The sequence below is a fragment of the Micropterus dolomieu genome, linkage group LG19 (genome assembly GCF_021292245.1).
Source record: "Micropterus dolomieu isolate WLL.071019.BEF.003 ecotype Adirondacks linkage group LG19, ASM2129224v1, whole genome shotgun sequence".
Taxonomy (NCBI): Eukaryota; Metazoa; Chordata; class Actinopteri; order Centrarchiformes; family Centrarchidae; genus Micropterus; species Micropterus dolomieu.
In genome coordinates, this window is record NC_060168.1 from 33,072,937 (window position 1) to 33,083,424 (window position 10,488).

The 10,488-nt window shown below is 48.5% G+C and overlaps 3 protein-coding genes and 1 long non-coding RNA gene across 5 annotated transcripts in view; all 4 read right to left on the reverse strand.

The window, feature by feature from the left end:
- The window catches only part of LOC123957885 (MRN complex interacting protein), an 8,751-nt gene extending 3,157 nt beyond the window's left edge, over positions 1 to 5,594 (reverse strand). Inside the window, exons 1-5 of the mRNA XM_046030979.1 lie at positions 5,383 to 5,594; positions 2,648 to 2,707; positions 1,847 to 1,953; positions 1,690 to 1,738; positions 1,166 to 1,314 (exon numbers count right to left, since the gene is read on the reverse strand). Of these exons, the coding sequence (XP_045886935.1) occupies positions 1,166 to 1,314; positions 1,690 to 1,738; positions 1,847 to 1,953; positions 2,648 to 2,707; positions 5,383 to 5,442 (425 nt within the window). The 5' untranslated portion in view covers positions 5,443 to 5,594. The remainder of the gene's footprint in view (positions 1 to 1,165; positions 1,315 to 1,689; positions 1,739 to 1,846; positions 1,954 to 2,647; positions 2,708 to 5,382) is intronic.
- Positions 2,940 to 4,539, reverse strand: LOC123957889. The gene is made up of 2 exons (XR_006821929.1): positions 3,263 to 4,539; positions 2,940 to 3,146 (listed from the first exon to the last, which is right to left on the reverse strand). It is a non-coding gene; the product is annotated as an uncharacterized LOC123957889 (long non-coding RNA).
- Positions 5,595 to 6,180: 586 nt separating the features above from the next.
- Positions 6,181 to 7,212, reverse strand: LOC123957887 (putative proline-rich protein 21). The gene is made up of 2 exons (XM_046030982.1): positions 6,856 to 7,212; positions 6,181 to 6,743 (listed from the first exon to the last, which is right to left on the reverse strand). Exons 1-2 carry the CDS (start codon positions 7,210 to 7,212, stop codon positions 6,534 to 6,536), a joined length of 567 nt encoding a protein of 188 aa, XP_045886938.1. The 3' UTR covers positions 6,181 to 6,533.
- The window catches only part of LOC123957884 (TBC1 domain family member 9B), a 28,989-nt gene continuing 24,681 nt past the window's right edge, over positions 6,181 to 10,488 (reverse strand). Inside the window, exons 20-23 of one of the 2 annotated variants that reach the window (XM_046030977.1) lie at positions 10,345 to 10,398; positions 9,020 to 9,064; positions 8,502 to 8,599; positions 6,181 to 8,399 (exon numbers count right to left, since the gene is read on the reverse strand). In XM_046030977.1, the coding sequence (XP_045886933.1) occupies positions 7,794 to 8,399; positions 8,502 to 8,599; positions 9,020 to 9,064; positions 10,345 to 10,398 (803 nt within the window). In that variant the 3' untranslated portion in view covers positions 6,181 to 7,793. The remainder of the gene's footprint in view (positions 8,400 to 8,501; positions 8,600 to 9,019; positions 9,065 to 10,344; positions 10,399 to 10,488) is intronic. The other variant, XM_046030978.1, reaches the window with a different exon arrangement.

The following is a 10,488-nucleotide window of genomic DNA, read 5'->3' on the forward strand; positions in this document are numbered from 1 at the left end:
GGGGATGTTTTCTTGGCACACTTTAGGCCCCTTAGTGCCAATTGGGCATGGTTTAAATGCCACGGCCTACCTGAGCATTGTTTCTGACCATGTCCATCCCTTTATGGCCACCATGTACCCATCCTCTGATGGCTACTTCCAGCAGGATAATGCACCGTGTCACAAAGCTCCAATCATTTCAAATTGGTTTCTTGAACATGACAATGAGTTCACTGTACTAAAATGGCCCCCACAGTCACCAGATCTCAACCCAATAGAGCATCTTTGGGATGTGGTGGAACGGGAGCTTCGTGCCCTGGATGTGCATCCCACAAATCTCCATCAACTGCAAGATGCTATCCATCAATATGGGCCAACATTTCTAAAGAATGCTTTCAGCACCTTGTTGAATCAATGCCACGTAGAATTAAGGCAGTTCTGAAGGCGAAAGGGGGTCAAACACAGTATTAGTGTGGTGTTCCTAATAATCCTTTAGGTGAGTGTGTATCTTCCTCTTAAGAAAATTCAGTAATTAAATATGCACAGTGCAGGGCTGTAATTTCATTTTCAATTGAACCCCCCCTCATCTGTCCTGGACTTCCTCTCACAGCTGTTAGTTGTTCTTTGAGAAGTTAAAAAAGTGGATGTTGAAGTGCATGATGGGATTTATTGCTTGTTTCGTTGTTGTAGTTTATGTTCAAGTTCAGTGGAGGCGTGTGTGCCATTTTTTGATACTTTAGAAATATTGTTGTTGTTTTATATTATCAATGTATATATTTATCTACACCAAACATCCTGCAACACGTCTGCACAACACAAACCAGAATAATGCACATGTAAATATCTGCCACCTTGTTCTTTCCCTGAAAAATATTTTTCTCTATTATTCTTATATAACTTGCATTTGTTTATTCCATATTTATATATTTCTACATCTATTTATGTCAGCTGCATGTTTGTCTGCGTGTAGCACCTCATCACCAAACCACAACCGGCCCTAACCGGTGTGTGTATAGGCGAGTGCGTATACACACACACACACACCTCATCAAACCTGATTTAGATGTTGTTGAGGTGACACCTGGTTTATGTTTCACCACTACAGATGTGCTTTATAAACCACTCTACTGACTGACAGGTAGGTGGGCGTGGCCTCTATCAACATGAACACTCTCTAAAGTCACACCTGTCAGTCATGTTGTTGCCATGGAGCTGCTGCCTGTCCATCAAAACACTGTCGTCGTCTTCCTCCTCATCTGGCTCCGCCTCCTCAGGTGTGTCCAGGTATTTCCTCCAGCGGCTCCCTCGAGTCTGTGTCACCTGAGCGTGCTTCACCTGGAGACAGTTTTACAAGCTTCATTACATTCTGAATATTGAAGCAGAAAATTAACTGTTATTATTCTCTGGAGCTTCTCAGGGTGTGAGGGGCTGGGAGGACACCTGGAGAGGCGTGATTAGTCCTGGATCCTCTATAACAAACATTGAACCTGAGTGGTCACTGTTCAGGCGGTCTGAGGTGCCCCAAGGGGCGGTAAAAACACCGTGGGGGTCAGGGAAGCAGTCCGACTGAAGGAGGCCAGGTGCCTCGGGGTCCTGTTCGTGGGGTGATTGTCCAGGGGATCAGAGCAGCGGGGCGGTTTTACTTTCACACCACCGCACCTTTGTGACGAAAACCTAAATGAAGACATTTTAGGACGCATGCGTGCTCACCTGGTCGCGCTCCTCGGCTTCATCCTCTCCGTCTGCCTGCACCTGCTTCCTGTTAACAGCCAACACAACACGGCAGGTGAGAAAAGGTGAACGTGTGAAGGGTGACGGCACCTGAACTGAAAGAGCTGCTGTGTATTGTGGGACATATTCCCATTACCATAGCGACCAGTTTTTGCGCTCCTGCTCCTCCATCAGGGTTCCTCTCATGGCGTTCAGCTTCTGAACATGGCGCCTGCAGTCGGCCGCGGAGCCCCGCCCAAACTCCTGTCAACCAATCAGCACACAGGTAATAATAAAGCCCGTCTTCTACCGTGAACACCTGAACCACGAAGCAGGAAGTGAGGTCACTCCGGGTTTTCAGTATTGCACAGTAAAAAAACGAATCCTACCGCACGCCTTCAGGAGCTAACGCCAGCCACCGTTAGCGTACTCTAATGTGTGCGGTTTAGATTTTAGTTACTGATAACGAACACGTGGCGATGTTGATCCATCTGTTCTGGATGATGCAGATCACTGCGTCTCTAACTCTGCGTCTCCAGTGGACAGAGTTACATTACAGTTGACTTACAGTAAAGTGGCCGAGTTATGGATACAGGTGTCTTTACAGATGTAGACCACGTAGTCCGGTTCCCACAGTCAGTCTTTCATTTTAAAGTCAGCTGATTGCAGTAAAATGTGGTAGCAGAGAAATGATGAACGAAAAGTGTGTTTGTGTTGCGGAAGACGAGCAGAGAGAGCGGACGGCTCGCCTGTTTGATGAATGAACAGCGTGTGTAAAACAGAAACTATTACTGATTCTGTTTCAAGCATGTTTTCACAAATTCATTTCATTTAAATACAGTTTGTATTTTCTGTGCGTTTCCTGACAGTGGAGCAGCTGATTATATGTCAACGATGTGTTCTCGACTTGTTTCTGCTGAGTTAGCGCAGCTTTAAAGACGTAAAGTTATTTTCTGACCTTGAGCAGCGACTGTTTCTCTCCACACAGTTTACAGCTCCACCTGGGCGCCTTCTTCACCTGACAGACACAGCACAGGGCACACAAGCATTTCTTCATTACAATAATCAGATTAAAAACATAAAGCACAAACACACACGGAGCTGAAATCATACAAAACATTAAGAACAAACTTTAATTTCCCTTTTCTGTGCATTTGTTTCTTTTTTAAAGTTTTTATTCTAATCAGTTATTGATTAGCAGGTAAGGAACGTGTTGGAACTGTTGAAAAACAAATAAAAACAAGACGGTATAACGGGGTCGTCATTTATTCATCAGAACTGAGTCTGAAGATTCTCAGTGATCCATCCTGCAGACCGCCCCAAAGCTCTCGGCCCAATCCCAACGTCCACTCACAGACTTCGAGAGGCGCGTTCCCAGGAAGTCCGGGAGAAGAAGAAGGTAAACGAACATGCATGGACACCAACGCTGATGCTACTGCTGCTGATGCTGAGTTTTTCTTAACATTCAAGATAGAAACCCGACACAGGAAGTCAGAGGAACGTCATTACACACTCAGTTTATCAACTTTAATGATGCTGTTTTGATTGTGCATTAATGATTTTTGACATTTACCTCTCCTCTAGTCTGCAGGGCGAGAGCATGCAGGACTTAAAAATCAGGCAAAAACATAAAATAAAAAGTGTGCAGCGTCGTCAAGGTAACGTGATGATGTGGCAAAGCGATGTCTCCTTCCTGTTTACAGCATTTTGAGCCCCTGCAGCGTCTCACACTCAGTCACAGTCCAAGAGGCGTCAGTAAAGTCTGTCAGGGCTCAGGGGGGACATCGGGATTGGACCCTTACTTGTGCTGCGAGGAGCTGCACAAATACACGCCCCCTTAGCTGACACGCCCCCTCAGTGCACATCTGCTAATTGATTGGACGCTGCAGCTGATCGGACTGATCGGATACATCACATCGTCACCAGAGTGAAGAGAGATAACAGCGTTTTCTCAACGGAGTCGATGGTTCCCTGAACCAAACCTGTCGCAGCTGATTGGGCAGCACCTGTGACACGCCCACCCACTGGAAGCCCTTGGTTGCGTCACGTTGCAAGGAAACGTGTCCCGAGAGAATCAGTGGCAAGTTTTATATTTGTTTTCTAAAATCTGTTCACTGTAGGTCTGAACAACCAACGGACCAAACACAACTTTCTACATTTATTAAAACAGATTTCCTTCTGTTACTTCTCCCGTTAATGAAGTCTGAGAGTCTGTCGGTCAGAAACACGAGGCTGATACTTCCTGAGCGTTTGATCCAAACAGACGAGAAAAAACATAAACGACTAAACCAAAGACTCGAGCGAAAACAAAGAAAGCTGATCTGCATCTGAGGAAGCGGCTCCGGGAACAAAATCAGCTGATGAAATGTACGAAAGGAAGCTGCTGCACTAAAAAAAAGCAACGTGCTCAATGATGTGACTTATAGATAAATCAAATGCATGTACCTAATAAATCAAATGCATGTAACTAAATCAAATGCATGTAACTAAATCAAATGTATGCGGTGTTAAAGGACATCAGAAAACTGAGTTTCAGTTGAAAGTCCTACATTTAGCGAATAAATCATATTCTGGGTTATTTAATACGCCTAATTAATAAGTTACACAATCACAATATCATGATATAAAGGCCTTGGCAGCAGAAATCATCCTGAGCCTCTGAGCAACACCGTCCCCGTCTCAGGAAACCAAACAGGCTTTCAGAAAGTCTGTATGGGACTGAGAAGAGAACGTTTAAATACAGGACGCGGAGACTCCGGCTGTTAGCCTTTAGCCCGGCTGACAGCCTTTAGCCCGGCTGTTAGCCTTTAGCCCGGCTGACAGCCTTTAGCCCGGCTGTTAGCCTTTAGCCCGGCTGTTAGCCTTTAGCCCTGCTGACAGCCTTTAGCCCGGCTGACAGCCTTTAGCCCTGCTGACAGCCTTTAGCCCGGCTGACAGCCTTTAGCCCTGCTCTTAGCCTTTATAGCCCGGCTCTTAGCCTTTAGCCCGGCTGACAGCCTTTAGCCCGGCTGACAGCCTTTAGCCCGGCTGTTAGCCTTTAGCCCGGCTGACAGCCTTTAGCCCTGCTGTTAGCCTTTAGCCCGGCTGACAGCCTTTAGCCCTGCTCTTAGCCTTTATAGCCCGGCTGACAGCCTTTAGCCCGGCTGTTAGCCTTTAGCCCGGCTCTTAGCCTTTAGCCCGGCTGACAGCCTTTAGCCCGGCTGACAGCCTTTAGCCCGGCTGTTAGCCTTTAGCCCGGCTGACAGCCTTTAGCCCTGCTGTTAGCCTTTAGCCCGGCTGACAGCCTTTAGCCCTGCTCTTAGCCTTTATAGCCCGGCTGACAGCCTTTAGCCCGGCTGTTAGCCTTTAGCCCGGCTCTTAGCCTTTAGCCCGGCTGACAGCCTTTAGCCCGGCTGACAGCCTTTAGCCCGGCTGTTAGCCTTTAGCCCGGCTGACAGCCTTTAGCCCTGCTGTTAGCCTTTAGCCCGGCTGACAGCCTTTAGCCCTGCTCTTAGCCTTTATAGCCCGGCTGACAGCCTTTAGCCCGGCTGTTAGCCTTTAGCCCGGCTCTTAGCCTTTAGCCCGGCTGACAGCCTTTAGCCCGGCTGACAGCCTTTAGCCCGGCTGTTAGCCTTTAGCCCGGCTGACAGCCTTTAGCCCGGCTGACAGCCTTTAGCCCGGCTTAGTTCGGTTTATCTCTGATTTATTTGTTACCTGTTGAACCTGGAAGCTCTGACAGGAAAAACACTGGAGGACGTGAAACTCCTGAACCATGACGGACAGCTATTATCCTGGTCCTGGTCCTGGTCCTGGTCCTGGTTGTGATTCTCCGGATCAGTTTTCCCGGGGTGTTTTTGAACCGCGGTGATACGTCACACCTTACATCACAGCGGCCGCAGTGACGTAAAGTGAGCAGAGCGCCCCCGCAGGCCGGAGGACGACACAGCGTCAGAGATCCTCCTCAGGCGGCGGATGATGTCACTCATCCATGAACCTGGGCTGATGCTGCGTTCCAGGCAACTTGGAACTAGAAAAACTATCCTGGAACGCCACCTGAAGTCGGATTTCCTACTTGTGAACGCGTCCGAGACCGGTAGCAACTGGGATATTTCTGAAAGTGAACGAAAACCACGGCCCAACATATTTCTACATCAGTGTACATGCAGAACAGGTTTTACTATATGACCGTATATGTATTATTTTAATTTAAATACATGCAAATATACTTTTTGTTGCTTTTTAGTTTATGGTTTACCATTTACAGCGTGTGCTTCCGTGGGCGCTGACATTGTTTTGTGATGTCATTCAGCTGCTAACTCGTGAAGTCGGGGTACAGATTTTTTTCATAGTTCACAAGTAGGATATCCAACTTCAGGTGGCGTTCCAGGGTAATTTTTCTAGTTCAGGTCAGAAATTTCCGAGTTGCCTGATAATGATCAAAATCACAGAATTATTATTTATTAAAATGAACTGAAACTAAAAGTCTGTGAATCAATAAACAGAAGAAAAGAGCTTTGTTCAGTATTTATTAGACAACAGGATACAGATCAATAACTGACCAATAAATGGATTTTAAAAATCAAATAAAAACGTCCTGTGACATCATCAACAGGAAGTAAACAGGAGTGATGTCATCAGGCAGCAGACACAAACAAACAAGGCTTCAGTGACATCAAAATAAAAGTCTACAGGTGAACTCACCTGAGTGAAAAAGATACATGAGTTTGTTCAGGTAATACGACCAGGTGATTAATAAACAGTTAATATTTCTGTACAGAAATTAAAAAAGTAAAGAGTTTAACAGCGTGTTTTATTTCCTCTGGATACCTGTGCACTTCCTTCTTCAGTCATCAAAAGAAAACATTTCAGCCTGTTCCAACATTAAGCACCTTTTTACATAAATGTTCTTTATGTTGCCCAGGTGAGCGGAGTACAGGGGGAACGGGTACGGGTGTACATGTACAGGTGTACGGGTACAGGGGAACGGGTACAGGGGAACGGGTACGGGTGTACATGTACAGGTGTACGTGTACAGGGGAACGGGTACGGGTGTACAGGTACAGGGGAATGGGTACGGGTGTACATGTACAGGTGTACGGGTACAGGGGAATGGGTACAGGGGAACGGGTACAGGGGAACGGGTATGGGTGTACGGGTACAGGTGTACGGGTACAGGGGAATGGGTACAGGTGTGCGGGTATAGGTGTGCGGGTACAGGGGAACGGGTACGGGTGTACATGTACAGGTGTACGGGTACAGGTGTACGGGTACAGGGGAATGGGTACAGGGGAACGGGTACAGGGGAACGGGTACAGGGGAACGGGTACAGGTGTACGGGTACAGGGGAACGAGTACAGGGGAACGGGTATGGGTGTACGGGTACAGGTGTACGGGTACAGGGGAACGGGTACAGGGGAACGGGTATGGGTGTACGGGTACAGGGGAACGGGTACGGGTATACCGGGTACAGTGTACAGGTACAGGTACAGGGGAACGGGTATAGGTGTACGGGTACAGGGGAACGGGTACAGTATACAGGTACATGGGAACGGGTATAGGTGTACGGGTACAGGGGAACGGGTTCTCCTGTTTACTCAGAAATCAATCATTTGTATCAGAAACATGTCGAACACTCTTTTGATCACGCGGAGATGATTTAGTTCTTTATCTTGTGAGAAAAAGTTGGTTCAACGAAAACACGAGTTAGGACGTTGGGGCTTCCGTAGTTCAGTCAGCACTCTCTTCACCTGATTCACCTTCCCGGCTGCTAGTGATAGTTTCAGAGACTGTTTATTTCTAACCTGCACAGGGACCTGCAGGTCTACCTGCTCCTCCCCCTGCTGATCCTAAGCTGTGTTTAGTGTGGTGGAGATCCAAGTGCTTATTTGTAAATTTTAAGTGTTATATCTGGTTGTTTCCTGTTAAAACAAATGAGCACTTCCTCCAAACTCTTTCACATTAAAAGCCCTCCATAATCCCGTTCCTGGAGGGCTTTAACTGTGAAACTCCTGCACGAAGTGTAATAAAGGTACGATCACCTGAACTCATGACGACTAATGTTTTTAAATCCTGTCTGCAGAACTAACGGTTCAGTTTGCAGCCTCTGATGGACGGGAGTCAGGTGGTCAGGTGGAGTGCTGAGTGAGTTCATGGTCGGAGGCGGAGCTTGTCTGACGCTCTACCGCCCGTTGGGCTTTACAGGCGGCCATCTTGCTGTGGATGTCCCTCTTCTTCTCAAAGTAATCGACGAGCGGCGGCTCCGTCAGCAGTGATGCCAGCACCTGCTCGAAGGTGATTGACCAATCAACATCCAGCACGCTACCCTGCCTTTGCTCGCCGCCGCTGATCAGCACAGTGTCGTCGGCGATGTCCTCGCACTGCAGCGAGCCAGAGCTCACCACCGAGTACGACGACACCGAAGTGTCGTCTTTGGTTTCCTCGTCGGACGTCTGCGGAGCCGCCGGCTCCAGCTGAGCATCGGCCAGAGCCCGGCACACCTGAGACTCACCTGACCCCCCCTCTCCCGGCCCCTCCTCCCTCTGAAGGTCAGGGGGCGGAGCCTGAGCAGCGGCGTCATCTGTCTTCTTGCTGCCGTTGTTGAACTTCTTGCCAACTTCTCCGATCCGCAGCAGCAGGCTGGCGACGGTGGCGATGGAATGATAGAGCTGCTGCTCCAGAGGCTCCTCGCTGAACATGTTGTACAGAGTCTTACACAAGTCTATGAACTGCTCCTGGGGGGGAGACGGGGGAGACGGGGGAGTCGGGTTAACACAGGGAGAGAGAGAACATGATGTAGAGAGAGAGAGAGAGACAGGACCTGAACTCCTCCTCACCTGGTTCATCCTGGGCAGGTCTTTGATGGTCTCTGTCTTAGGTTCCTTCTCTTTGGCCCACATCCTCAGGTAGTACCTGTAGTCCTTCACCTTCTCCTCTGAAACAGCACACAGGTCAGAGATCAAGGGTCACAGGTCAGAGATCAAGGGTCACAGGTCAGAGATCAAGGGTCACAGGTGAGAGATCAAGGGTCACAGGTCAGAGATCAAGGGTCACAGGTGAGAGATCAAGGGTCACAGGTCAGAGATCAAGCGTCTCAGGTCAGAGATCAAGGGTCACAGGTGAGAGATCAAGGGTCACAGGTGAGAGATCAAGGGTCACAGGTCAGAGATCAAGGGTCAGGGGTCTCAGGTCAGAGATCAGGGGTCACAGGTGAGAGATCAAGCGTCTCAGGTCAGAGATCAGGGATCAGGGGTCTCAGGTCAGAGATCAGGGGTCACAGATCACCTGCCCCGACAGGTAGATCACCTGCCCAGACAGGTACCTGCACACAGTCAACAGGAGGTGGGGCATTTACCTTTCTTCTCCTCGCCGTCTGCGCCTCCATCCTTTCCCTCCTCACCTGAAATTAAATTAAACAATGATTTTAAGAGAATGTATATTATGAATCTATCTTAAGAGTTGAGGATGATTTTATTTTTATAATTATTAATGCTTGTTAATAATAATAATCATTGATGCTGGAAGTTAGTCCCAGATCTGTCTCAGTGATGACGTCAAACTAAACTGCGCGACACTTCTGTCCAACAACGTCAGAAGGTTTCACAGGAAGTAACACGATCAGAGCTTCTAATAACGCAGCCGAGCCTGTAGAACGTGGATCAGTCTCACGGCTCCAGAAGCAGAACCCGACCAACAGGAGGAGGAGGAGCTGGGCTGGTGCAGAATCAAAGTGGGCCCCAGACGAGTTCTGCTCTGCAGGCCCTGCTTGTTCTGACAGAATCCAGCGTGGACAGGTTCTGTTGTTGTTTGGTCCCATTTGTCTAATTCATGATTTCATTTTGGTCCCCAAAGAGAATTATCGGTTCTTATGGGAACTGGAACATTTAAAGGCCTTAACTTTGTTGTAACTGAGTAGAAACTCTTTCTCTCGCTGACTTTTCAGGCCACGCTGAAGCTTCCTGTGGAGCGGATGCTGAGGACCAGGTCTGTCCGAGTCCGGGTCTGTCGGAGCGCAGGTCATGTAGTCATGTTCCACCTTCTGCAACGTGGCCGCAGTGATGAGGAGAGTTTTCAGCAGCGTGAATGTTCGCATTCAGTCTTTCAGCCGCTAACTGAACACATTTTATGGCATGAATGGACATAAATGAATCTCACAGTTTTTTAAAGTGAGGTGGAACGACCTCTTCTTCAGTGCCCGAGCCTTTTGATGTGGAAACAAAAAGAATAAGGCTGATATTTTCTGATATTTTGGTCCAGGTCCTGTTTCTGCAGAGTTACACTTTGCTCTTTGTGAAATATGACGCTCTGCTGACGGGGGACTTGTTCATGTCTGATTGGTCCTCTGCTGCTGACTCCGCCTCTGTCATGTGAACGCTAACTGAAAGAGATCCTGGGTATATTGAAGTCGCTTCGTGGTGCAGGCCCCTGGTCTCTTTCTGTTTCATGTTGTCGTCATTGTTGTCCCCGCTCGTTTCCGAGCGTTTGGATATTCGGAATTATGTTTTGTTGTTTGTTTCGGCCTCCATCACGTAAACCTGTCTGTTCTGCTGAATGAATAGTGTGACTTCCTCGTCGACCAACTACCACACAAACTGACGGGTTCACGAGCAGCTGCTGTGACATCACTGGTTGGGGGCGGGGCCAGGGGAGCGCCTTGTCTGACAGCACAAAGACACAAACCTGATGTCACTTCCTGCTGCCCCAAAATGTCCAGATCAGACAGGAAGGAAGATTCTGGAAGGAAACATCACACAAAGGAGGAGGAGGAGGGGCAGGGGAGGAGGAGGCGGGGGGGGGGGGGGGGGGGGGGGGGGGGGGGGGGGG